Source organism: Mastacembelus armatus, chromosome 6 (assembly GCF_900324485.2).
Source record: "Mastacembelus armatus chromosome 6, fMasArm1.2, whole genome shotgun sequence".
Classification (NCBI taxonomy): Eukaryota; Metazoa; Chordata; class Actinopteri; order Synbranchiformes; family Mastacembelidae; genus Mastacembelus; species Mastacembelus armatus.
The window spans coordinates 1,168,335-1,195,889 of record NC_046638.1 but is presented as its reverse complement, the minus strand read 5'-3'; the positions used below and the strand labels follow the sequence as shown (position 1 = coordinate 1,195,889).

At 46.2% G+C, this 27,555-nt stretch overlaps 2 protein-coding genes across 2 annotated transcripts in view; one reads left to right on the top strand and one right to left on the bottom strand.

Annotated features, from left to right (window-relative positions):
- Window positions 1-23,602, top strand: part of LOC113132772 (voltage-dependent calcium channel subunit alpha-2/delta-4-like) — a 41,542-nt gene extending 17,940 nt beyond the window's left edge. Inside the window, exons 28-38 of the mRNA XM_026311111.1 lie at window positions 10,755-10,816; window positions 12,085-12,099; window positions 12,636-12,680; window positions 12,776-12,838; window positions 16,748-16,818; window positions 18,559-18,634; window positions 18,808-18,860; window positions 19,226-19,281; window positions 20,741-20,761; window positions 21,120-21,237; window positions 23,476-23,602. Of these exons, the coding sequence (XP_026166896.1) occupies window positions 10,755-10,816; window positions 12,085-12,099; window positions 12,636-12,680; window positions 12,776-12,838; window positions 16,748-16,818; window positions 18,559-18,634; window positions 18,808-18,860; window positions 19,226-19,281; window positions 20,741-20,761; window positions 21,120-21,237; window positions 23,476-23,602 (707 nt within the window). The remainder of the gene's footprint in view (window positions 1-10,754; window positions 10,817-12,084; window positions 12,100-12,635; window positions 12,681-12,775; window positions 12,839-16,747; window positions 16,819-18,558; window positions 18,635-18,807; window positions 18,861-19,225; window positions 19,282-20,740; window positions 20,762-21,119; window positions 21,238-23,475) is intronic.
- Window positions 315-7,212, bottom strand: LOC113132907 (leucine-rich repeat and transmembrane domain-containing protein 2-like). The gene is made up of 4 exons (XM_026311343.2): window positions 6,940-7,212; window positions 2,705-2,814; window positions 1,680-2,360; window positions 315-1,457 (listed from the first exon to the last, which is right to left on the bottom strand). The coding sequence occupies exons 2-4, from the start codon at window positions 2,736-2,738 to the stop codon at window positions 976-978; spliced, it is 1,197 nt and encodes a 398-aa protein (XP_026167128.1). The 5' UTR covers window positions 2,739-2,814; window positions 6,940-7,212; the 3' UTR covers window positions 315-975.
- Window positions 23,603-27,555: the final 3,953 nt, after the last annotated feature.

The window sequence follows — 27,555 nt, the reverse complement described above, 5'->3', positions numbered from 1 at the left end:
GATGTGTTGACAGATGTGAGTGTGTGAATTTGATCAGTATTTATCAGTTTAGTGGGTCATGAGTTTCCTTTTCATCTCGTCTGTGGTTTTGCCTCCTGGCTGTTGTTGGATCAGTCTGTTTTTAAGAATAAAGCACAATAGAGTTTAGATAAATATAGAGTTTATTATATTCAGCAGGATTAACAGTCCTTGAGTTAAATTTGAGACAGTGTCTGTGCTTATCACAGAAAATATGGATGAAATCAATTGAACGTTGGGCCGACAGCCTGTTGTGTTTTCAGTCAGCGTGTCATTCTGCTATGATATGAATTTATTTGAGCTTGAGTTTGTGCTGATTAGAAGCTGCTGTAGCTCCAAGCTTGCCCTGTAGGGGGCAGTACAGCTCTAGCATCTGTCTAAATGCGATTTATCTCACTGATGAAGCTCAAAGCAGCATTTCCCTGACAGCAGCAGGACTCTGATATGCTTTAAAGTGTCTGTTATTTGGAAGGAGCTCAGCTGACAGAAGCACAGAGAGTAAATTCTCAACACGGGGATGTTAAAAACTTCAAATACACACAACAGGTTGACAAAGAAAAACGAGTGCAGGAAAGAAAACATTTCACAGATTGACAGACTTTTGTGCTTGTTGGGCTGAGATACGACGACACACAGCTTGAACAAAAGGGTTTGATAGAGAAGGAACAAAAACACAGATGAAAGGATTTCAAGGTGCAGAAGTGCCAGACAGCAGCTTCAGAGGAGTTTAGGAGCTGGCTGAGAGATGCAGCGTGGGGAATAACAATTCACAGAGCTTCCATATATTAAAAGAAGTGCTGCAGCATCCAGCTTCACTGAATCTAGTCCGGTCCATTAGCTGTGCAATCAGTCCCCGCCCAGAGATTTTCTGCAGAACTGCAGGGTTTCTCTCTTCAGAGATGATGGTGCAGGAGCAGAAGCAGCCACGACATCCTGGAAAGTTCTGAACTTTGTGTGTCAGAAGCTGCTGATTCGATACCCGTGTACGATGCCGCAGGCCTCTTTGGGCGGCGTCTCCTCTGGTGAGGTCGGGGATGACACTTGTCCGTCCTCGATGTCAGTATCCGCCCCGGACTCGGCCATCAGAGGCTGGCCACGTCTTTTCATGTGCCTCTGGTACCGAGCCATCAGCGAGGCGTAGACGCAACCGTAACTTGCTGCCACCACCATCATGACACACACCGTGCCACAAACCACACCCGCAATAATCTGCGTGCCGTGCGCCCGACGGACGCTTATGGGCCGGTAACGCTGTCGAACACAGTCCTCGTTGCTGCTGATGCGGCCGGGCGGGCAGGGGGGCCGGGTGGCGTAACCTGTCGGGCCGTTCCTGGTCGGATTATGGAGGCAGTAGCTGAACATCTCTGCTGGCACGCTGCGGATGTCCCTGCCCTTCAAATCCCCTGGGAGACTGCACTGCATCACATCTACCTGCCCATCTATAAAACAGAGAGAGGGGGAAGAAGGAAAGAAGAGGGGGAAAGAAGCAGAGTGAGGTGACATGGAGGTCGTTATATTCTTAGCTGTCTTTGCTCTGCATACATCCATCCTGCAGAGCAAAGATTAACTGCTGTGGTTAGACGGCTTTTAAAGTACAGATTCAAAACACAAGACTCTGGTACAGTCATGCAGCACTGTAAGCCCACTGCAGCTCTGCTCACCCCTGTAAATCATCCACTCCATCCAGTGCTTGAAGTCCCTCAGCTTGCAGTCACACTCCCAGGGGTTTCCCGCCAGCTGGAGCTGCTGTAGCCCCACCAGGGGCTCGAAGGTGACTCTGTCCAGGGCCACAAGCCGGTTGCTGGCCAGGGACAGCCAGGCGAGTCTCTGAAGTCCATCTAGCACACCTTTGGGCAGCCACAGGAGGCCGTTTGAGGACAGATCGAGGCCTCGTAGTCGCCACAACCCCTTGAAAACATCCTTGTCGAAGCCAACACTTCCCTGACTTCCATTCAGGCCCTTGGTGACCTCTGAGTTGTTGTGGTCAGGGGTCACCAGCTGCACACCGAGGTAGTTAGTGGAGAGATTAAGCCAGCGCAGAACACTCAGACCCGAGAAAGCTCCTGGTGGGAGGGTTGAAAAGTGGTTCTGGGAAAGATCCAGGAGCTCCAGGCTGCTGAGGTTAGACAGCTCTGTCTTGCCCAGAGAGGAGAGGTTATTGTGGGGTAAGCGGAGGATCAGAGAGTCCTGGTCTAGCATTGGTAGGATGGGCGTCAGAGAGAGGAGTCCAACATCGGAGCAGTCGGTGGTGTTACCGTAGCAGGTGCAGACACCAGGACAGCCATGGACTGAACCCAGCAGTCCCAGCAGAACCATCATCAGACTGGACAAGGCTGCACAGACTGGAAGAAGCACATGACACATAAACATGAAGCTGCATTTCACATACGTTCTTTAAACTGCCCGATGCTTTACAAAGTGTTTTTAATCAGCTGTGGAACAAATGTGCTATTGTCTATTTCAAACACAGTCCATAACACTGCAGCACCAATACATGATGGAGAAACAAAAACAAAGGAACATTAAAATTAAGTTTTTCCCCTGTAGAGTCTTTATGGCAGCAGGTCACAAGAAGGGATTTTTCTTGACGCCCCCCTGGAGAGGGCAGAGCTATCGATCTGTAACTGTCCCTACAGGAAAGATCGACTGTTCCGGCCTCATGAATGAAGTGTCTGCTCAGACTCACCCAACCTTCGTCCATACTGGTCCAGGTTCTTCATGACTGCCTTCAGTCTGGCATGCGGGGAGTCCTCGCTCTCTGCCAGTTCACGCCAGCGTCCAGCTGTGGAGAGGGTCCTGAAAAGCGCAGAGAGAGGGGGAGGGGTTATTAGAAGAAACGCAGGCTTGTGTTTCAGAAGCCAAGGCTGGTTCTGTTTCTCACTGTGTACTGGATCATTTTAGTGACGTCCTTGTGTTGGTCAGTTACACCACGTCAGGTTAGCTTTACCACCTGGATGGCTCCATGTATTACGCTGCCCTGACAGAGACTGTGACCACTGCTGGATTTTCAAGATTCAAACCCACAGTCTGAACCTGAACTGACACTGGAAAATGAAAATGGCTTGTACAAAATATAATCTCCATCTTATCAGGCAGAATTGTAAGTCATGTTTTTGAGCAGTACAAAGAGCCAGATTTAATTTTCCTACAGTCACTGATGATTGAACCAGGGCAGGTTAATGTCTTTCTAATCAAGTGTCTCACGTTGAGAAATGAGAAAATGAACTGGACTTGAATGTTGGATCTCAGATCAGTCCTCCCACTCCCCTGCTCCACTTTAAAGAATAATCCTTTGAGCTGGGTTTAGATTCACTTTGCTTCGTTTCAGCTCCATATTCCTATAAGCTCATGCATCTTGTTGGAAGCTGATTTCTGCTTTATGCTTCACATGTGGTCTGCAGTCCAACCTGGGGATTTTCTTTTTGTTTCTTGAACTTTTCAAAAGATCATAAACCGAGTTCAGTGCATGGACGTTGTTTTTATCCAGCAACACCAACACTGGAGGAAAAGTCGGTGCCAGCTTCTGTTTTCCGAACGCCCACTTGCCGTACGCTGCAGCTACAGTACGACATGATCATTGTTTTCACACATGCAATCAAGAAAATCTCATTTTCTTTTTTTTATTTGCTTTTTTCTCGTCTGTGAAATATGTCCTGGGGTTTTTGGACACTCAGGTATGCAGAGGGGAGTGTGCATGGGAGATAAAGCTGCAGAGAAGAAGAAAAGTGCTGTCACTCCATCATCCGTCTGCTGTAAAGAGACATGCTGCCTCAGGGTCTTTCCTTTGTTGCAGGCCCGTCTTTTGTTCCGTTGGCACAGAGGTGCCAGGCGTTAACTGACGTTATTGAACAGGAGCGATCACAGTGCAGGTAGATGAGCGAGATGATGGACGGACACGTGACGAGAGGCAAATGTGTCAGCAGATTAAAATTTGGAATCTATTAGTCGAATTCACAAGCTAATCCTTTAGATACAGAGCTTCATAGTTGTGATTATGAACAGCTGCACTCAGACTGAGACTGTACTGGAAATATAATTCAGACTTTCAGTGTGAACCTCTCAGCTCAGTGGGTCCAGGTGAGGGTCAGGGCTTCATTTATGAGATATACACAAACATATTTAGGGTTTGTGAACCTCGGAGTCAAACCTTAACCCTGGACTGTCTGGAAAGGGAGATGATTTAGTTCTGACTGCTCTGTGGAAGTGGGTGAACATCATCAGTGAGGTAAAAGAAATTAAATCCAGAGTCGCACCAATAATAAAATAAAAAATCTACAAAGCCAGTAACTCAAACCAGACACCATCAAGGTTGGCTGTCAGTCACGTTGGAGGAGCCTGTAAGAGGATGAACCGAGTCTTCGTCAGACCCCAGATCCTCCTGTGGGGAAGGTTTCACGCTCTCTGACGGTTGGAACAACAGATGGACGTAGTGGAAACAAAAGGAAGGATTCACAGAGACCTCGCCTTAAATAAATCCTGCAAACAGCACAGAGTAATAAACACTAAGTCCACAGCCACGTGTTCATCCGTTAATGAACAACGTCATTCTCACACACACACACACACATCCAGTAGCTGCCAGCTGAGGACCCAGACAAAGGAAACGTGGGGGCTGGTGTGTCATCTTGTGTTTATCAAGAGCCGAAGTTGCTCCTGGCTGCTTCTCTGCTATTCACCGTCTCTGTCCTCGTCCTTTGGCCTCTGTGAGCCTTCCCTCCTGTCTGCCCCACTCGGCGTCTCTTTCTCGGGACGTTTAAAGACATTACACAGAAAGTGTGTAGAGGCTGCTGGGTACTGTAGTGATGTGGATTTGTACTTTTCTTTCAGGACAGGGCAGTTTTTAGGGAGCTGACTTTGATGGAGCTGACTTAGCGTCCTCATGACCTGGTGTAGGTTTAGTTTCACTTTAACCAGAGAAAAGCCTTTAGGGGTCTGGACCTTCTCAGCAGATCTAGTCTGATAAATGTATTAATTACAGCTGCTGGGTAAAGGGGCTGTCTCCTTATGTTTGCATGTTATTATTTGTCTGTATGTGCTGCAGTTCTGTGCTGACTGGTCCAGAACAAAAAAAGCCTGTTCACGTTTGTGAAGGAAGGAAGGTTCCTCAGCCGTTGAGTTTTTGGATGTTTTTGGAGCAGACAGCCGTGGAAACAGCTTGTCAAATGCACCATCAGCCAGATTAGTCGCTGCCCACACAGCAGCAGCAGGTCACAGATTAAAACTGTGGTTTCATTCCCTAAGTGGGACAGACGTTTGTCTGGGAGTCCAGATGGTGTTGGAACAACTGGTCCTGGAGAACCACCAGCGCCGCTCCCTGCTCAGTCAGATTTCTGTTTTTACTGTTGTCATCAGGACACATCTGCCTCCGTCTGAAGCACTTTCCCAGGACTAGCAGCAGATAATCTATACATGCTTCATATGTTTGCTGATGGCCTCATAATCGGTGATCTACCGGGGATGAGGAGCAGATGACGGCGTGGCACACTGCCCGTTCTTCCAGCAGCTGTCTGCCTTTAACAGCATGTGACTTACATTTCTGACCTGAGCTGATGATTCCTGATCAATGTGATAGTTGAAGGTGGTAACTAGTGTTGTGATGCATGTGATGAGGCATCAGAATGAATTAAACAAAATCATAAGAGGTTTGAAGGCTCCAGTTGTTCTACACAGAACATGCCTCTTTTATGATGTTGGTCTGTGGGAAAACGTGCTCCAGTTTTCCAGCCTCTAACATGGCGTCCCACTAGCTGCTTAATGGGCTCTGACAGGCGGCGTCACCCCCCCCCCCCCCCCCCCCCCATCACCACCACCCGGCGCCACTTTCCCTCCAAACAGGCCGAGAACGAAGCAGCCGAGTGTTGGGTCCAAAAGGCCGGGAGCACAAACACACTGCACCACCCACGCGGGCAGGACGAGCATGTAAACAGCACACACAAATGCCAGGACACACACCTGCTCACTCCCACGTTGCTATTTAAAGCACCGGCAAACATTTGTGGTCAAAAGTATGTGGACACCTGATCATTCCTACAGTGCCCTCAATCTGTAACATACATTGAACCTAAGTGGGTCTGACTAGAAAGAGTTTAGAAAGACACACACAGGTCACAGTGCATGTCAGAACAGAAACCAGCCCATGAAGTCCAGGAACTCTTTGTAGATTCATTGATCAGACTGTGCTGGGACAGAGACCAGCACCAGGGGGCAAAACCAGTTCTAAAGCTGTGAGTGTTCCTTGGAGCACAGTGGCCTCAGTCACTGGGAAATAGAAGAAGTCTGGATCCAGCAGGACTCTTCCTGTCAGGCCTGAGTCAGGGAGGAGACCGAGAACCGTGCGATCCCCGTGGCAGAGCTTCAGTCAGTACAAGTCTGAAAACTCTCTGCTCGTTTTTAAACCAACTTCAGTCTTTCCTGAACCTGCTGCAGGGATTTTGTCCCGTTTAGTCACAAGAGCTTCAGTGAGGTCCAGCACCGATGGTGTAAATAACGTCTGTCTAACCTGGAGGTGTTGACTGTGCAGATCAGTCACAGCAAACGGAGGAAACCACTTCCATACGTAGCTGCTTTGTGCAGGGAGACAAACACACAATCATCATCATGTGTTGTACAACAATTGGCTGCAGCCTCTGAAACAAACGGATGATTCTCAGTTGACTTTTATTCTTTATGTCAGTTATTAAACTGTTGGATGAACAAATCAAGACGTTACTTGCAGGTCTAGTACGCTCCCACATGGGCAGATCCCTTTTCTGAACTAAGCGACCCAAACAAGGAAAGACCAGCAGTGTTCTAGAAGTACATTAAAATATGTAGACTGGGCTGTCCATTTACTTTTGACCACATACAGGTGCACAGATGAAAACACACACTCTCACATGGACATTACTGTACATACAGTATCCACACACACACACCACTCACCATCTGCTCTGCTGCTTCAGCCTCCCAACAGAGAGACGCTGTTCTTCTTCCTGTCCTTCATCTGCAGCGCTCACCGAGGAAGCCAAAAACCCAGATCCAGCCCCAAAACCAGAATCTGAATCTGAGCTTTTCCTCAAAGACAGAAACTGGTCTTGAGTCCTTATTTAAAAAACAGGATCTGAAAGCATCTTGAAACCAGAAACTGCAGCTGCGCTGGAGTGTTATTTTGGTTCAGACGGAGCTCGTCAGCATCGTCCTCCTCGTCTTCATCAACATCGCGGCTCTCAGCTTCTTCTGATCGTCTCCGAGCTCCGTCCAACACACACTCAGCCTGCCGACTGAGGGGGAGCGAGCCAGTGTGTGAGTGTTAGAGAGAGAGAAGCCACATGGTGCCACTAATGGTGTGTGTGTGTGTGTGTGTGTGTGTGTGTGTGTGTGTGTGTGCAGGAGTCTCTGCATTGTACTGAGCGTGTACTGTGCATTAAAGCAGGTTGACAGAAATAGTAGCAGCAAAGTGCAGCTGGAGGCTGAGCTCTGAATTAATCAAGGCAGAGAGACATAGACTCTGTATGAGAGAGAGAGAGAGAGAGGATTTCTGTGCAGTTCTTCACTTTAGTTTCACAGAAAAGACTTTATGAGAGAGACACTAGCACATTTAACATGAGTCTCCCTCAGGTTGTAACTTGTGATACATGTTAACCCCCCATGGCAAAGATACCCTCACTGCAAGTGCTGCCCCCCTGTGGTACAGTCGTACAACTGCAGCCACCAAAGACAGTTCAGTGTTTGTGTGTTTGTCAGTGTCCAAATCAAACATCAAATGGAAACAACAATAATTATTCTCATTAAGGATTAATCTCCACTAATCAAGAGATGATGTCCACTCCCTGTCCTTACCTCAACCTTAAAATCCTGATTGGTTTGGTTGTTTCTTCAGCCATTGGACACTGGGATGCACCGGGTGCAATGCATCCTGGGTGTTGTAGGATTTTCCACCTTGGCTTTTTCACAGTCACGGGGTATTAGTGACATGTTTTTATTTTTTATGTTTTGTATTAAATAATCATCTGTGGAGCAGCGGATTGTTCCTTTAATACGTTCCCTGTTGCTCTCAGCTCATTGGTTTTTACTGAAGATGTGATTCTTTCAAAAAGGCTCAACACTGTGGGTTTTTCTTAAACGTTAGTTGGGAACTTTTCAGCGGCGGCAGCTTTATCAGGCTGTGGATTCACAAATGATGCATCTTGGTGTTGGTTTGGGGCTTTTCATGAGGTTTGTTGACAGTAAGACAAATATAGAACGTGGCCGGTCTTATCCTTTAATCCTGAATCTGAGCAAACCAGATTGTTTGTGCCGAGGGATATTTTTATGTTTATATTTAGACGCACGCTGTGTGACTGAAGACAAGCAGGACTTCCTAATAATCCTCTGCAACCCGCTCTGAGTGATTTACTTTCATATGGCTCTGACTTCAGCCACAAACCATCAGCACATTTCATTTTCTAGAAGTTTCCCTGTAGATGGATTCCTTCGTTTGTGAAGCCCTCTGTTACGAATAGGGTTATTTTTTCTTCCGGCACTTTCTTTTGATGATATTGTTTAATTTTTAATTCCAGTGAAGTTGACTGAAGGAAATGAAACTGAAGTTAATGACTGTGAGACAGACTTAAATTTTGTGACTTGGCATATTTTGTCTTCTCTTAAATTATTTAGAAAGTTTCTGGTGCTGCTTTTACAGAGTATTTTGTTAGTGAATAATTTTCAGACCTGTGACGTCTGCTGGTTTTCTCTCACCTGTTTCTGACACGTCTTTAAAACTACAGTTAAATATAAACAGCGTTTTCTAACTGTCTCTCTTCTTCTTCTTTTTATTGCTGGAGACTCCAGAAGACATTGTGTCCTGTTAACACTAGTAAACACAGTTTTATTGCTTCAAACAATTAAACAGCTTCATTAAGAGAGAAAATCCAGGCGACGATAAACTCAAACGCGTCGTTCTGGGTTTGGTCTGATCAGATGTTTCTGTTAATGTTCCAGAAACTAAATGGAAAAAGTCACAGCTGTAAAAAAACTGCAGGAGCGTGAGCCAGGGAAAAGCCAGATTTTAGAGAAACTGTCGGTGTGTGTCGACATTACAGCACTGTCACGTTTCAGTTTCAGATGAGATCAGTTCAGACTGGTAGTACCGTGGGCCGTAAAATGTTAATGTGCTCTGTGGTGCGCTCAGTTTTGCAGCGTAAAAATATTTTATTTCAGCTCAACACACAGTCACACGGGGCTGGCGAAGGAAACGCTGACTAAAAAAAGGAAAAAGCAGCAGCACATTCTCTGATTTGTCATCGTTAGTTCTTCAAGCACAAACAAGAGAAAGTCCCCAGAAAAGAGAAATGTCCTGTGAGCGTGCACACCATGAGTTATTGATGTTGGCTTGCAGGGCAGAACAAATGTATGGGAAGTGTTTTGTCCCGCCATGGGGCCGTCCTTGCAGACTGCAGCAGAAACAGTGCGACTGCAGCACTGAAGGGCGGCGATAAGGACGCCGCTGACAGGAAAGGAGGAAGAAAAAAAAAAAGACAGAAATGAAATGAAAGAGCAGAGCAAAGCCGCAGACCACTGAGTCTGCAGAGAGGCCATTTTAAAAGAATGACAGAGAGTGATGCCTTAAGAGGTTTAAAGGACCCAGAGGTCACAACTGAACACAAATGCAGCATCACAAATGCAGCATCACAAATGCAGCATCACAAATGCAGCATAACAAATGCAGCATCACAAATGCAGCATCACAAATGCGGCCTCTAGAGCGTCCCAGTTTAGCTCCTCACACACACACGTTCCTCTACCTTTGGGGTCAGAAGCTTCACGGAGCAGCAAGTGTGGAGCTGTAAACCATGGAATAACACACACTCTAACAATACAGCAAGGCTCAGTCACGCAGTCTGGATTAGTGTCAAAATATATAAACCTTTAGAAACAAGAAAAACTAAATGATTGGAGATAAAAGAGAATCTGCTGTTCCTGTTCCAGGGTATTAGAACCCCCTTAACTGACTCTCCACCCTTTGGAAAACTAAGACCCCCCTCCATCAGCCTGCTTTACTAATCCATTAAATTCAGTCCCTTTGCACAAGAGCGAGAATGAATTCACAGGAAAATGTAGATTGTAACGTCTGTAAAATCTCAGTTTAAAGAGGAAAAAGAAAAATCGTGTTTTCAGTGGCGTCATCTCAGCAAACCTCATGCAACAGCCGAAAAGGGTTGCAGTCACTGTTTGGAGTTGAGAGGTGACTGTATAAAAGTCATTTATCTTCAGAAAGGAAGCAGAGCTGCCCGGGAAGCGCCCGGACTGACCTGCTGTCCTGCCTGTCTGTGTGTCAGATCATATATGACCAGTTGTTCAAGGGAGGGTTCAGGGAACTGGCACGTGGATGGTGGCGAGTAGAGTCCTGCAGCACAAAACTAACTTCACAGACCATCAACAGAGTTCACTCTTCAGCTCACGCTTGGACTGGACTTCACCCTGATCCTCTGAGTAATCAAGCTGCTACGGCGCATTACCGAGGGGCACGTCATTACCCAGCCTGCAGGGAGCACACACACACTCGGGCTAATCAGTGTTTACATCCCTTCATTAGCGTCAGGACATGACGGAGGTGAACCCTGGGTCGAATTGATTTCCTGTCACCCCCCTTTCCTCCACAAACACAGTGAACCGCTTGCTGTTGCCTCTGCAGAGTCCATCTCATCCTGCGTCTGTCCTAATGCTGCGTGTGTGTGTGTGTGTGTGTGTGTGTGTCTGGGTGTGTTTTCTATTTTTAGCTGTCGGGGTGCAGATGTCCTTGGATTTGCTGGAAAAGAGGTTCTGGGCCATCGCCAAGCAGGTGACCAGAGGACTCGCTCTGACACATTTTTGAGGACATTTTGTTGACTTGTGTTTATTTACTGTAACACTGAACATTAACTGAGTGATAACAAACTAATTTAGACCATAACCTGGTCACAGAAACACTGTTTATGTTCAGTGTCACCCTGTGCATCTTTGAGGTCTGAGAAACGTATCGAGGTTATTTCTTTAATGTAAAACACTGTGATGTGCGACCTGGCAGGTGATCACCACCTGTAGATGAGTAGAATGATGAGAAGTGATCAGCAGGACTGGACTTATCCTGGTTCATATCCTGGTCCAGTCTGTGTCCTAGTTCACTGCTGAACTTCGTTATGTGCCCGATTTGAAAGCCCAGAGTGTTTCGGCCTCAGGGAATGCAGAGCCATGGGGTCCGAGATCTTAGCTGAGGTCCAGTTGGATGGTCTACAACCCTGTTCTGGCCCACAGAGCTGCAGTGTGCTCTGCAGTCGGACAGGAACCTGCTAGTTAGCGACCACACATGGACTCAGCCAATACCAAGTTTACAAGGACAAACAAATGACTTTTGTCCAGACATAATCTTCTGGATACAGGGGTCGTTTTTTCAATTTTCCCTGACGTTCATTTGGGAACAGCAGCCATTAATTGAAGGCACTAAGTCACTTAGACCTTTCATTAAGATTAAAGTGCACAGACAGAACAGAGCCCCATTTTTTCTCCTTGGGACCAAGGCAAAGATGCTTTGATTGGATTATTTCTCTCAAATGTTGTCTCCTCCTGGAATCTGGGCCATTAAAGATTTGAGGGCACAATCAGTCATTTAATTCCATATTAACATACGTGAGAAATGTTAGATTGTCTCATCCCACAGTTGTTAATATGTCGGCTGCTAATTGTGTTAAAGAAATGAAGTAGAGCCTCAAGTTAAATCCAGAACAGTGTGCTGTGAAAATACAACCACATCTACTAAAAGAACAAGTAAAACCTTTAAAGTTAGAAAACAATATGAAATGAAAAGGAAACAGCAAATCTTCAAATAAATGTCTTTGCATCACTTTCTTATTGGGTGTAATTACATTTGAACAGTTTCACAGAGAAATCACAGCGTCTCTCTCTTCAGTGACGGAATCTGACAAGACCCAAAGACAAAGTGAAAATATATTTGGGTCTCATTTAGAAACTGGATGTATGTTTATTTTGTTAAAATGTGTTTGTAGTTTAATGATATTTATGTGATTCTTTCCTTTTTTTCCCTCCTCAACTTTCTGAACTCGTTGTTTCCAGCCCAACGACACAGACGTAAGTGATTATGGATCATTGATTTAAAGTTCGCATGTTATTCATAGTGGTTAGTTTTTTAATTCTTTGGCAGCTGATTTCACTCTTGAAGTCACTGTTGACTTATTACTTTTTTGTAACTGGTTCATCTCCCTGTGTCTTTGTTAGAGGTAATTCTTTTATTAAAATAAAGTTTAAGTAGACTGGACAAGGGAGTTTAGACTGATTTGGTCATGGTCTTATAGATAAGTGTGCAGGCAGGAGGCTGAAGTTCTAAAGGGCTCCTGTTTCAAATCTGAAGAGGACTTAATGTGAGACTTTTAGGAGCAGACTGGTAGACGATGTCACAGTAGGCAAGAAATGGTCAAATTCAGGATTTCAGTGATGACTTCCTTCAGGAGAATGTCATGGACATTATTTGTAGTAGGGTTCAGAGTCCGGTTTGCAGACTGAACTGGTAGTTCGATGATTTGTGGCTTTGATCAGTTACTTCGTTTGTTTGTGTTGATGATGTGATGCTTCCTCCTGATCTTTGACCACGCTGTCTTTTCTTTCAGTGTTCAAACATCGAAGGTGTGTGTCCGCTCAGCTGCGAGAGTGCTGTAAGTTCCCACCTTCCTCTGCTCCTCACCAAACATCAGGCTTTGGTGTTTTTAAAAACTGAACCGACTGGTTGTTTTTGCTGCTTCCTCTGCAGGATCTGAACTGTTTCCTGGTCGACAACAACGGCTTCATCGTGCTGTCCAAAGAGAGAAATGAGGTCAGATTCCTGTAAATGCACTTTTCTGTTCATTTCAGTTAACATGAACTGAACCCAGTGACTGTCAGAGGATCACACCTGAAAAACAGCTGATCGGGTTCTTGTTTTTTAATGGGGGACACTGTGGCCCAGTTTAGCCAGCTGATCCCTTTGACAAGCGGGATGAGTTTTGCTGTCAGTCAGGGGCGGGCTGCAGGTCAGTGTCAGGAGGTGATTCTCGCCCTCACGGCAGCTCTTTGGCTCATTTAATGTGCTCATAAACAACATCTGGAAGGCTCACAGGATTTCAGGACAGTTTCGTTCTTAATCTCTGTGTGTGTGGTACATTAGCAGGAAACGCAGCAGCTGCTGCTACACCTGCTGGCTCCACGTGAACCGAAGCAGAGCGAGTCTCTGGAGCCATGATGGATTTGACCCATCCAGGCTGAACTCATACGGGTCTGCAGCTTCTCGTGCAGTCCTGAAGTCATTAGTTTGAGTTCTATGTGTTAGTTTGACTTTAAGCTGATGATTATTCTCTGGTTCGTTTCATTTCAGTTGATCACATTTTACACTTGGACTTATAGAAACCCAGTGGACAAACACAAGTTTACTGTTGTTGCTTTTCCTGCTTTGTAAAACAACATTTTGAAGGTTTACAGCATCAAAAACAGGCAAAGCTTTGCAGCAATGATTAGTCTTTTTAAGGGCAGTGGCCAGACGTACATGTTGATATGCCTTATTAGTTTGTTCTCATGGAAGGTGCAGTATTTTAATGGTAAAAGACAAAAAATGTAATAAATGGTTTTATTTCATTCATTGTTGGGGAAGTCAGAACCACTTGTGATGTGTTCATGGTCAGTTAAGTGCAGCTCAGAGTCCGCTGTCCATCTGACAGCTGCTCGTTAGCTCTGGATTAAATCGCCCATATTACTGAGGATTAATCCTGAGCCCACAGTGCTACGTAAATACACACACTCAGCCTGGAGGTTCATTCCTGCGTCACTCGTTTAATCTCTCTCCACAGCTTTGGTTGTTTGAGTCGTCACCAGGAGTCGAACCTGTGCAGCTGGATCAGCTGAGGCCAGATGAGGTTTTGCTCTTGTCCACATCTGTATGTACGACTGCCCAGGGTCAAATGGGCGTCCAGCTGCTGTAACAGCGTCTGGCTGAGTGTGGAGTCCAGTGTAGTGACAGGTGGTCTGGGTGTCTCCTGTGTAATACCATGAACTGTAGGTCTGACCAGGCTGTAAATGGAGAGCTGCAGCAGTTTTCTGTGTCTGTATGTTCATTCAGCGTCGTTCAGTCTGATCATGCTCCTGCTCTCAGATCCTAAACTCCCAGCAGCTCATCTGCCTTTTCCTGAGGGTCTCAGTCTGACTGAGGGAGCTGCCGTAGAGGACTTCTGAAGTTCTGTCATGAAGACTGATGGGTTCTCTGTCTATCTGACCAAGGCCTGGCTCCAGACTTCTTCCATTTCCCAGTGACTGAGGCCACTGTGCTCCTGGGAACACTCAGAGCTTTAGAACTGGTTTGATCCCCTGGTCCTGGTCTGTGTCCCAGGACAGTCTGATCACAGAGTTTACAGAGAGTTCCTGGACTTCAGGTCCTGGTTTCTGTCCTGACATGCAGTGAGAACTATGGGTCTTTATATACACGTGTGTGTGTTTTTCTAAACTCTGTCCAATCAGAGCAGTTGGTCCCAGGTGGACTCTAGTCAGTCAGGTTCTGGACACGTGTCAAAGCAGCTGGGGTCTGAAGACTCTTGGGAATAACAGATTAAAACGAATCAATGTTGAACTTTAATGAAGAAGCAAAACTCTAGAAAAAGACGATTTCTCTGTGTTGCTGTGGTTTGTTGGGTGGACACCGATGGTCAAAAAGGCAAAAGGAGATCACCTCATCAGCTGAGAGTCTGTATTTAGTTTCCAAAAACCGTGAGAACCAGATGCAGCCTGCACACACAGCAGCGCAATCATGTTCTGTAGAGTAACTTTAAAGCAAGAATCATTTACTGTGGAAGCTCATTTTTCATTATTTGCATGTCTGCTGTGTTCCCAGTGGCCTTACTAAGCAGATATTATAATGAAGTGCTTCCTCGATGTTTTGCTGAGCTCTGGACTTTCCAGGAAGTTGGGAAAACTCCAAGAATCCTCTGTGGTGCCAAGTCTGCTGTGGCGTGAAGGTGCAGGTCATAGTTCATTGCAGGGCACAGTAAATATTTAATCAGCCAGAGAAATGAAGTGAGTGCTGACGAAAGGAAATAGGCCAGAGAGGGGATGTAAACACAGGTGGTGTTGGTGCTGCTGGTGGACACGTCAGTGTCCTCAGTCTGGTTCCATCTGACTTGGCTCAAATGATCAGTGTCAGAAACCATCAGGATCCATCCTCCAGTACTTATGGAGACGTGTGTGTTGGACAGAAGCACACACAGATCTTTGCGTCCTTGGGTCTGTAGGTCTGTGTTAGCTGAGCCGGTCGGTGCTGCTCATCTCCAGCTAAATGACCCACCTGCACTTTCAGTCCTCGATATGGACTCATGGTAAATGGACTTGTGTCATGCTTTTTTAAACTTAAGGACATTTTAAGCACTTTACACTATTTGCCCATTGGCCCCCCTCAGTCATACATTGGGGACTGAAGCACAGCTGCCCCGGATGAAGACTCTGGTGATGGAAGCAGAACTGAACCTGTGTTAGCTCCTGGCAGGAGTTAGACTCTGGCACTTTCGTTGCTTATTTTCTGTTTATTCCAGCACCTTTTACCGTCTGCTGTGGGTGCTGCTGTCAGGTAAACAGAAGGTCAAGTTTCTGTGTAAGCAGCATCCAACTGCCGACGCTCATCAACCTACGAGTCCTCCGGGGCCGCTGGGAAAATCCCGTCGAGATGGAGGTGAAGCGTGGGCGGAGAGCTGCTGGGACAAAACGCTCTGAATAATTCAGACTGTGCTGTAGCTGCTCAGGGCCAGAGGACTGACGCTGCAGACACACATAGCAAAATGTGCTGGAACCACTGAGCTCTAACCACCTGCTGTTTTAGGGTCCAACCAGACCTTTTCTCTGTTTCTACTCTGTGTTAGCTTTCTGAGTTTGTCGATAATGTCTCTTCTGTCAGTCGTAGATGATTTCCAAGAGGTACATTTCCTCCACAGTGGAAAGAAATTGCAGAGAGAATCACTGAATTTTCAGATGTTTTATGTTTAGGGAGTTCAGTCTGGTTGTACCAGCTGCTTATGAGATGATGTTTAAGTGTTTGCTTTGTTTTGGGACTTTAAAATAAATACTGGTGCAGGAAAAGAAGTGAAAACAGTAAGAGCAGCAGCAGCAAGAAGGGTCCAAGTGTTAGTGATCAGACACTGAAGAGACAAATGTGGGGCAGGTAGAAGAAGAAGAAGAAGGAGGAGGCTGTTTCTTAAAGCAGAACTGTTGAGGCTGTGTTGAGGATGCAGTGAAACATCTGGCCTGACATGTGGCAGCTCTTTAACTAACCTATTAATCATCTTGAGTGACTGTGCTCTGAGCCCATTCCATGGCATCTGTGTTGGGCTCAGGTCTGGGCTTCGGCTGGATTTTCTGTGGTAGTTGTAGTTTTGGTGTTTGGGGTCATTGTCCTACTGCATCGCTAACGTCTCTGTAGCTGTGGACAGAATCATCCACATCATCCAGGATGGTACTGTGATGGTACCGAGATAACCTGTGTCTTCAAACAGTCCAGTAAACTGCGTCTGAACGGTTGGACCCTGCTTTCATCGAGCCACAGTAGAGGAGCAGAGAGTCAGGAGTTGTCCAGATATAAGAACTAAGTCTGGATCAGAACACTGTTTATGTCTCTATTATTGAGTAATGTTGTTTAGATATTTGTCTCATTAGTGTCTCCCCATGTTTCTGTCTGAACGTTGACCTGGTGTCACCTTCATGTTGTGTTTTCCAGGTGGGTCGGTTCTTTGGCGAGATGGATGGGTCTGTGATGGCGTCGCTGATCAGGATGGGAATGTTTCAAAAGTACGACTGACATGCTGCTGCTTCGCTGTGCTCAAACTGTCCTTTGCATCAGAGGACCATGACACCTCTGACACCTCTGACACCTCTGGACCATGACACCTTTGGACCATGACACCTCTGGACCATGACACCTCTGACACCTCTGGACCATGACCATCATGACACCCCTGACACCTCTGGACCATGACACCTCTGACACCTCTGGACCATGACACCTCTGACACCTCTGGACCATGACACCTCTGACACCTCTGGACCATGACACCTATGACACATCTGGACCATGACACCTCTGACACCTCTGGACCATGACACCTTTGCACCATGACACCCCTGACACCTCTGGACCATGACACCTTTGGACCATGACACCTCTGACACATCTGGACCATGACACCTCTGACACCTCTGGACCATGACACCTCTGACACCTCTGGACCATGACACCTATGACACATCTGGACCATGACACCTCTGGACCATGACACCTCTGGACCATGACACCTCTGGACCATGACACCTCTGGACCATGACACCTCTGACACCTCTGGACCATGACACCTCTGGACCATGACACCTCTGACACCTCTGGACCATGACACCTCTGACACCTCTGGACCATGACACCTATGACACATCTGGACCATGACACCTCTGACACCTCTGGACCATGACACCTTTGCACCATGACACCCCTGACACCTCTGGACCATGACACCTTTGGACCATGACACCTCTGGACCATGACACCTCTGACACCTCTGGACCATGACCATCATGACACCCCTGACACCTCTGGACCATGACACCTCTGACACCTCTGGACCATGACACCTCTGACACATCTGGACCATGACACCTCTGGACCATGACACCTCTGACACCTCTGGACCATGACACCTCTGGACCATGACACCTCTGGACCATGACACCTCTGGACCATGACACCTCTGACACCTCTGGACCATGACACCTCTGACACCTCTGGACCATGACACCTCTGACACCTCTGGACCATGACACCTCTGGACCATGACACCTCTGGACCATGACACCTCTGACACCTCTGGACCATGACACCTCTGACACCTCTGGACCATGACACCTCTGACACCTCTGGACCATGACACCTCTGACACCTCTGGACCATGACACCTCTGACACCTCTGGACCATGACACCTCTGACACCTCTGGACCATGACACCTCTGACACCTCTGGACCATGACACCTATGACCTCTGGAACATGACACCTCTGGACCATGACACCTCTGACCTCTGGACCATGACACCTCTGGACCATGACACCTCTGACCTCTGGACCATGACACCTCTGACACCTCTGGACCATGACACCTCTGGACCATGACACCTCTGACCTCTGGACCATGACACATCTGGACCATGACACCTCTGACCTCTGGACCATGACACCTCTGGACCAGATCAGATTTAACAGGTTTAAGTTCAATAGGCCCAATCAGGAACATAGAAAGAGATTGGAGTCCACCGCTGTATGTAGGCTGGTCGCACCAGGATACTACACAGAGTAAAGGGAAGTTGGGTTTGTGAGTCCAATAATGTGCACAGGTACAGATCCACATACAGTTTATGGTCTTACAGGCCAAAGACAGTTAACATACAGAAACAAGGACGAAACGCTGTCGGGTCAGATCAGTCAGTTGAAACGGTAAAAATATCGTCATCCTGGGTTTGACCTGAGTCTCGGTTTGTTTGCAGAGTGTCGCTGTTCGACTACCAGGCCATGTGTAAGAACAGCCACCATCACACCAGCAGCGCTCGACCTCTGCTCAGTGTGAGTTACTATCGATCAGAGAGTCGTCTTTTATTTCATCCATATTTGTTACAGGCCATAAAAACCTAACTCATGTTTCTGTGTTGTAGCTTCAGGCCGTATGTTCAAAAACACAGAGTATTATGTGCAGTTGTGGATTTGTCAAAAATGATTGTTTCCTTTTCCTCCGGCAGCCGTTCTACGTCCTCATGGCGTTGATGAGGTGGTTCTTCTCCAACGTGCTGATGTGAGTGTCCACAGCTGAGGCTCTTTGTTTAGCAGTGTAACTATAGGAGACTGACAGGAAGTGACATGAAATCCAACTGCACTGAAGCATTTTTGGAGCCGAAGCTGCTGACGTCTTATTTATCGTTAGTTATAACAGCAGCACAGGCTTCACTGTGACTGAGAGACAACTCACCTGAAGACATTTGTTGAAAATTCAGTTTCCCAGAATCCCCGGTGTGAGAAACGTTGATGTGTCTGCTATAAACGCTGTAAATAAATATGGCTGAGGTTCCTGAACAGGTCACAGAATATTGATCTTTGTTGTTATTGTGGTTCCTCTGAGACAGGTTTTTGGTTTAACGGGAGGTTTGTGTCTCCTCTCAGGTTCCTGCTGGACTTTAACCTCTGTGGCCTGTGGCACTCAGATTATTTTGTGGATGGTAAGATGTTCTCACAGGTCAGCTCAGACTAAAGAACAACACGTAGCTGAAATCACAGACATGGTGCCAACATGGGGACTAACTGCACGTTTTTCATTCGTGTTCAGTGTTTATTTAATTTTGTTTTTGTTGTTCTGATCTGTTCTCGCTGGAAATAACCAGAATGTAAAGTGTCATCAAGACACTGAGGTGAGACGTGGTCCCACTGAGCAGAACAGGATCAACATCACAGTTTAACGTTATGGTGAAATGTTCTGTTTAAAACAAACTAGGATGTGAGTTGAGGAACTGTACAGACAACAGATCAGCACTGTGCGTGTGTGTGTGTGTGTACTCAGAAACTGTAAATGTGTTTGAATTGAGGAATTCAGGTGTGTGTTCATCCTCAGCTGCTTTTCTGTTTTGCATTTTACTAGTGAATCAAAAATGTGTTGTCTGACTGCTTCCTCAAAGTGAACATCCCCAGCAACAAGGAAACTATAACTGTAAATACTATAATATAACAGGGAAACTATAACTGTAAATACTATAATATAACAGGGAAACTATAACTGTAAATACTATAATATAACAGGGAAACTATAACTGTAAATACTATAGTATAACAGGGAAACTATAACTGTAAATACTATAATATAACAGGGAAACTATAACTGTAAATACTATAGTATAACAGGGAAACTATAACTGTAAATACTATAATATAACAGGGAAACTATAACTGTAAATACTATAATAGGGAAACTATAACTGTAAATACTATAATATAACAGGGAAACTATAACTGTAAATACTATAATAGGGAAACTATAACTGTAAATACTATAATATAACAGGGAAACTATAACTGTAAATACTATAATATAACAGGGAAACTATAACTGTAAATACTATAATATAACAGGGAAACTATAACTGTAAATACTATAATATAACAGGGAAACTATAACTGTAAATACTATAACAGGGAAACTATAACTGTAAATACTATAACAGGGAAACTATAACTGTAAATACTATAATATAACAGGGAAACTATAACTGTAAATACTATAATATAACAGGGAAACTATAACTGTAAATACTATAATATAACAGGGAAACTATAACTGTAAATACTATAATATAACAGGGAAACTATAACTGTAAATACTATAATATAACAGGGAAACTATAACTGTAAATACTATAATATAACAGGGAAACTATAACTGTAAATACTATAGTATAACAGGGATCAGACCAAAGAGTAAAGAGTGAGCTGGAAAACAGAGACGGGTTAGAGACGAAACGTGTTTCAGTCAGAGGGGCCGAGAACAGTCAGGTGGTGTGTTTGTTTTGTTCACCCTCACTGCTTTGTCTCATTTCACATTCTGCATCCAAATGGTGGCATCATCCTCATCATCATCATCTTCACCATCTTCACCATCATCACTTTGGTGTCCTGATCCAATTCCAGCCAAAGCTGGTTATCACACAAGTGAGTCCAACACGTGTGTTTGTGTGTGTGTCTTTCTGTGGTTGTATGGACACATTGTACTCTAATACCATTCTTGTGAGGACATTTTGCACAGTCCTTAAATGGTGTTTGAGGGTGAAGACTGTGTTTTTAGGTTCATGTTAGTTTCTAAGGAATGCATTGTGTCAGTGAGTGTCCTCACAACTACAGCGGCTGAGAGGTGGAATGATGAAAGTGTCCTCAGTGAGAGAATGTGCTGATGCTCATTTTTAATTCACTGGACCAGGTCTCACAGGTGGTGTGTGTGTGTGTCTGTGTCTGTGTGTGTGTGTGTGTGTCTGTGTGTGTGTGTGTGTGTGTGTGTGTGTGTGTGTCTCAGCCCATAAGCAGAGGAAGGTGGAGGCGATGCTGCCCTGCGACACAGCGTATCCTGGCTTCATGTACGACTCGTCAGTCAGAGAGACCAACAGCCTCATCAAGTGTGGACGCTGCCAGAAGTACGACACACACACACACACAGTTTTCCTGTAACAAGTACCATTTGAGTAGCATTGCAGGACTGTAGCTGGTAATGAAGTATTTTTACAGTGTGGTGTAAGAAGTAATATCTGTTCATATGTGTGGGACAGTGTGTCACTGTGGATGTAACTGATTAGATCCTGGTTGGATCAGACGACAGCCAGTGGAAGCAGAGTCCACAGATATGAACCGATGATGTGAAACAGGTTGTTCATGCCATCTAGCAAAGACTCGGGTTTGTTTGTTGGAAAGTAGCTGGTTGGTTTAAACGTAAGTTGATGTGAGAACAGACGAGATCAATGTTGTTGTGACCACTGACAGAGCTAATGCTAATGCTAGAGGCTAATGACATCACAGTGATTTGAGGCAGAAACAATGAGAAACTGATAAAGTCTTGTTACAGTGAGTAGACATAATGGAAGAACCTGTAAATGTTGTTATTCTGGTGATGTAAATGTTGGTGTTGCCTTAAATCATAAATTATGTCAGTGAACTGGACGTGTAGTCTGTAGCTGTGAGCTGATGTGTGGAAATGGTTGTGGTTTCAGTTTAATGTATGTGCCATTTGTAGTAAAAGAAAAAGGGAAGTTTTTAAATGGACTGTGAAGAATATTTAATGAGAAGTACATGCATGGATGTATCAGGTGTAATATGTCAAAACCCACTCCTGCCATAAGCCCTGCTTTCCCAGTGTTTGCTCCTCCCATGTCATTTCCTGAACTACGGAAGCCTGGTTGGGACAAACTGCCCAGTCCAAAGCTAGCGTTAGCTGACTGAGGCGTAAATGTGTCAGTCCAGTAGATGCTCTGGTTCCTGCTAATGTGACCCAAAGCTCCACTTCCTCCCAAATATAAAATCAGATCCATCCAGTCCAAAGGTCCAGTCAGGACCATGCTAGGTGGCTAATGCTACCAATCCAACAGGTTAGCATTAGATGCTAACACATCCAGAAGGAAGAAGGCCCCATGTGGATCCAATGTGAGTCCTTTGGCTGCTTTGACCACTCTCCATTGACGGAGTGGACTTTGCCAACACAGGGTAGAGGAGCTGGAATAACAACAGAAGGGCTGTAGGTAGCAGAGAGTCCTGGGGGGTGGTGGTAGTATAGCTGAGAGACACCAGGGCCTGGATCTGGGCACCTGCAGGGACCAGACTGGGTGGAGAATATAAGTTCATGCACCTTTAAAGTTTTTTATGTTCAGTAGGAACCAATGGTCCTGGGCAGGAATGGGTGTGGTTAAGACTGTAATGATTACTCTGACTGTACAGAGGTGGCTAGAGCCTGACTGATATGAGTGTTTTGGGGCTGATACTGATCTATGTGCGATAGGCTCATATTGGCCGATAAAACTGGCAAAATGATATATTGGTTAGGCTCTAGTGTTGGCAGCAGGCGGGTGGTCAGAGTGACGGGCTGAGAGAGGTGTGTTGTTTTCTGTGTGAATAGTGAAAATATGTTACACTTAGATCTTCGACCACGTGGGCTAAATGTGCACGTTTAACGTGACTCCTTCCACACTGGTAATGGCCCCGTGAGGTCAGCCTGAACTTACTGAGATGGATATTGTGGTCTTTGAAAATGTAGCCCTGGTGCTGGTTTAATACCCGGTCTCAGTAACCGGATCCAGACATAGGGCTGACCCAATCACATCTTTAAAGCAGAGCCAGTGTGTATCTGAGAAAATAGGCTTTAGTGCCTTTATGGAGTAGGAGCTGGTATGTGTATTTGCAGGTGTGTAAAGATGGGTGGTATTTTGGTCCAGGCCAGTGTGGGCCTGTTAGAGAGACACTGTGACCTTGGTGTGGTTATCACATAATGTGTGAAATCCTAATGAGTGCACCATTAAACACCCTGAGGAAGGTGTGGTGAGGTGGAAATGGGTTTGTTTGTGTTTTGAAGTGATATGCCAGAGCAAACGAAGGCCGTTAGTATCTGTCGTCGATGTTTTGCCTGAGAGTATCAGTGTAAAGTTTTTTGTCTGGTGTGAAATGTTTTAATGTTGAAGAGTCTTTGTGGACTTGACAGTGTGAGTGTCATGTTTTGTCTGTTGTTTGATGGGAAATGTAGTGAGAGACTATCAAAGTGAGGTGGGACACGTTAAATCTGGGCTGTGTGATGTTGTGACGGCAGCTGGTGGTTCTGAACCAGAGTCACAGTTGTAGTTAATGAGAGCACAGAGGTCATTGTACTGATTGACTGTGTGTTTGTGTTTCAGGATGTTTGTGGTGCAGCAGATTCCAGACAGTAACCTGGTTCTGGTTGTGACTCAGGCTGACTGTGACTGTTCCCGTCAGTATGGACCCATGCTGCTGGAGCCCAAAGAGATCAAATATATCCTTTGATTCCTGGGGAACTGCAAACCTGGGGACAAGTCTGAGTGGCAGGATGAAGTGTTTCAGACTCAGTTTTTATCAGGAGCTAAATGGTTTCACAAAGTGGAGATAGACAGGAAGTTAGATGTAAATCCAAGTGTAGCCAGATTAGCAGTATTTCCATTCGAGGATGTTTGTGTGCAGCTGCTGTTGTTATGGAGTCATGTGTGAGGACTTGATATAGGAAACAGCAGTGACAGTGAAATGTAGTTTGAAACTGTTGAAATAATACAGGGTGACAGTCTCCAGCTGAGTGCTGTGTTTTCCTTAACAACAGTGAACATAACGCCACAGTGAAGTGCAACAGGATGAAATCCCAGAAGGTGCGGCGGCGTCCAGAATCCTGTCACGCCTACCACCCAAAGGTCAGTGTGAAGCTGTGTGTGCAGGTTGGTTTGAGACAAGTTAATGCTGAGGATTTGGCACAGATGAGATGTTTAGGTTCCAACGGTGTAGTGGACACTTCAGAGAAGGATTTATCTGAGTTTGTCAAGTCAAACTGCTGAACCTGTAATGAGAGTAAGAAGCTGATATGTAAGAATGAGTGAAGATGTGAAACTCATGGTCCTAATGTGTGTGTGTATTTGTCCAACAGGAGAATGCTAAGGACTGTGGTGGTGCCTCGTCCATCTCCCCATCCTGGTGTCTGTTCTGTGCGTCTGTGCTTGTGTCAGTAGTGCTTCGTGGTTGGACGTAAACCAGGACCAGAAGTTCAATGATGATGGTCAAAGAGTCGAAGGACGTAAGAGCAGCAACCACAGAGCAGGGAGCCAAGGGACAGGACGTGTTTTATTGTTCACCTGAGACAACGGGACATTTCAGATGGTTTTCCTGAGCTGGTCAGATGAGAACAGGGGATAAAGGGCCATGTGACTGGTTGAAGTACAGGGAGAGGAGAGAAATCAGGAGAAAGACTCGTCCATGTAGCTGTGTGAGAGTCCTGCTGACTGCTGTCAACACTGCAGCTGGTGAGTTGTTGCCATTGTAATGTAGAGCAGGAAGCAGCAGCTTTGGGAGTTGTTGACAGACAGAGGCACAAGGAGACTGATAGTCATTGAGCAGCAGTGTCAGAAATGTGTGTGTGTGAAGCAGTGGAGGAGTTCAGGTGTGTCAGGAGGTTCAGTGTAGGAGTTAAAGTGTAGGACAGGTAGTGTAGTGTGTGTTTGTGTAACATGGTGGAGGCTCAGGGCAGAAGCAGGCTGATAGTTGTGGTTAGTGAAGAGGATCATCACATGTTGTGTGTTTGCTGAAGCAGAGCAGGAGGAGACAGTGTGTCTGTGGGGGAAAGTATGTTATAGTAGGAAACTGTTTGGAGTGTTGGTGTGAAACCAAAGTTGTGTAGTGTTGCTTAGGATGGGGGTAGCTGGTGTTTGTCAGCCTTGGACTGGGCCAGGGACCAGGGTTCACCTGTGCAGTGTGATTGGCCTGGCTGAGGCACAGCAGCTGAGTGGTGTCAGCCTGGTGCTCTGAGTGCAGGCCAATCAGTGTGAGAGTAGTGGCACATGAAGCTCAGCTGTGAGTGCAGTCGTTTCATTGAGAGGTCCATGTGGGGCCCATTGGCATCAGTCAATCAAGTAGTAATGGAGACATATTGATGTTTGTAGGTACACAGAGATGAAGACGCCCCCGGCCAGCGGCGCCACTGTAGGCCTGCCCGCCGCGTGGCCCACGAAGTTATGGCCGCGGGGGCCCGAAACGGTCGGGCGTGGGCGACGTGACGGTCCCCGAATGGACCGTCAGTGGGTGGCCCTGGGATCAGTACTTTCGTAGTTCTTAGTATATAATACTACGTGACGCCCGACCGTTTCGGGCCCCCGCGGCCATAACTTCGTGGGCCACGCGGCGGGCAGGCCTACAGTGGCGCCGCTGGCCGGGGGCGTGGCCACCCTTCCAATCTACCACTGTCTCCAAACTGTACTCCAACATTGTCACTCCCAGTCCAACCCCACATAGGCTGTTCCACAGGAAAGAGGCTTTGGTTTAGTCTCACGGGGCAAACTTGGCTCCTCACTGCTTCCTGCTGGCTGGCTGGCTGACTGACTACTACAGTCCCAGCACAGTCACTACACCTCAGACCTGCTGCTCTCAGCTCTGCCACAGCCCGTACACCCTGCAGTCAGACCTACCACACACAGTCTACACCCACCTGCACACTGAGCCGCTCTGCAGACAGACCATCATCACCTCACCAGCTCCTCCTTGACATGGACTACTTCACCACACTGACCCTGCTCCTGGGGCAGTTTGCCATTACAGTACTGGCCTCACCACCACAGCTACAGGAGCCACAGTCTCATCACTGTATTGTACAACTCTGGACCCTCAGCCTAAACTACAATAAAGACAGTTTTTCAACTTTCACCTGTTGGTCTGTGTTTCCCTCCACACAGCAGCTCTGACCACGTCAGTCAACACATCACAGTGTCAGTGACTACAGACACAACAGACACACACAAACTTCTATTTGTTTCTTTTCACTCATGCCCTATGACCTCACCTGAACTACCACAACTACACATCAAACCCCAACCCTACCCTTAACCTTAACTCCCACTACATCTATGGTTCTCCATCCTGGTCCTCAAGGACCCCTGCCCTGCTTCTTTCCCAGCTACACCTGCCATACCTGAAACATTCCACCACTCATCCAAACAGCTTCATCAGCCTGAGGGAAACCTGGTCTAGATTCTCACATTTATTATTTACATGACCCTCACATCATTTACATAAATCACCTGATTCAGACTAAAGGTGGAGTGAAACCAACCTGAACAACACATTGGACATGATATACCAGCTTTCCCTCACACTGATGAAGCTGTTTGGATGAGCACTGACATGTTTCCACCTACAGGGTCTAGTCCATTTGCCATGACTCCACCTCTAGATAACTTCTCCTGGACAACTGACAATCCTCACAGACAACTGTCCCTGCCCTACTCACACCTGACTACCTGGATCAGGTGCTTTCAGCCAATCACAAGTAAGAACAGCCGCAATACTTGGCAAACAAGCAGGACAGGGGTCCTTCAGCACCAGGACTAACAATCACTGCACTAAACCACTTGGACTTCACAGAACCAGCCTACATGTCCTCACCACTTCACACTTTCCACACAAAAACAGTAACAGACTCAAACATGTCTCTGAAACCTGCAGCATCACTGACATCACTCAAAGCTTCCTGCTCCTACCCCTCAGTACAAACACACAGCACCACCTGCTGGACACCTGCACCAATGACAACACAGATCAACAACACAAAATCCCTGCTGACTTCACTTGTGCTACTTCTCCCTAAACTCTGCTTCACCGTCTCCTGCTCTACACGTCTCATTACGTCACACACATCACCAGGTACATTCAGCTCATCACCACACACCACTCACATTGGACACACAAGCCTTTCACAAGTTCCAACATTCCCCTCATTTTAACTTCTAGCTCCACAAACAAGCTGAATACACACTGCCCCCAGTCAGAGTACAGTCTGCTTCAATCACCAACTCCTCACACAAGCACACTACACTGACTTCTACATATCTGACCAAGTCACATTTGACCTGAGGGACCAGGATCCGTCATACAAAACCAAAACTGCGTCAGCATACCAACACCTCTCTCTAGCTTCAGCAGACATGAGACCAGGCTGCAGCAGCACAGACGCCACCTGTCAGGAACAGAAGCAGAACAACTGTAATCACTTTATTTAGTTTCTGTGTCCTCAGGGGAGCTGCTGATTACAAGTCCGACACTTTATGGACTCACTGAAGTCTCCACCAACACTGTTTGGGTTTCAGGGGATTTGTCCTTCACAACCACACAGTCAGCTCATCTCACACTGCTGATACACACCGTCATCCGCCACAGCTCAGTCACATCTGGGTCACGAGTCCGCTGAAATAAAAACGCAAGCACAATCA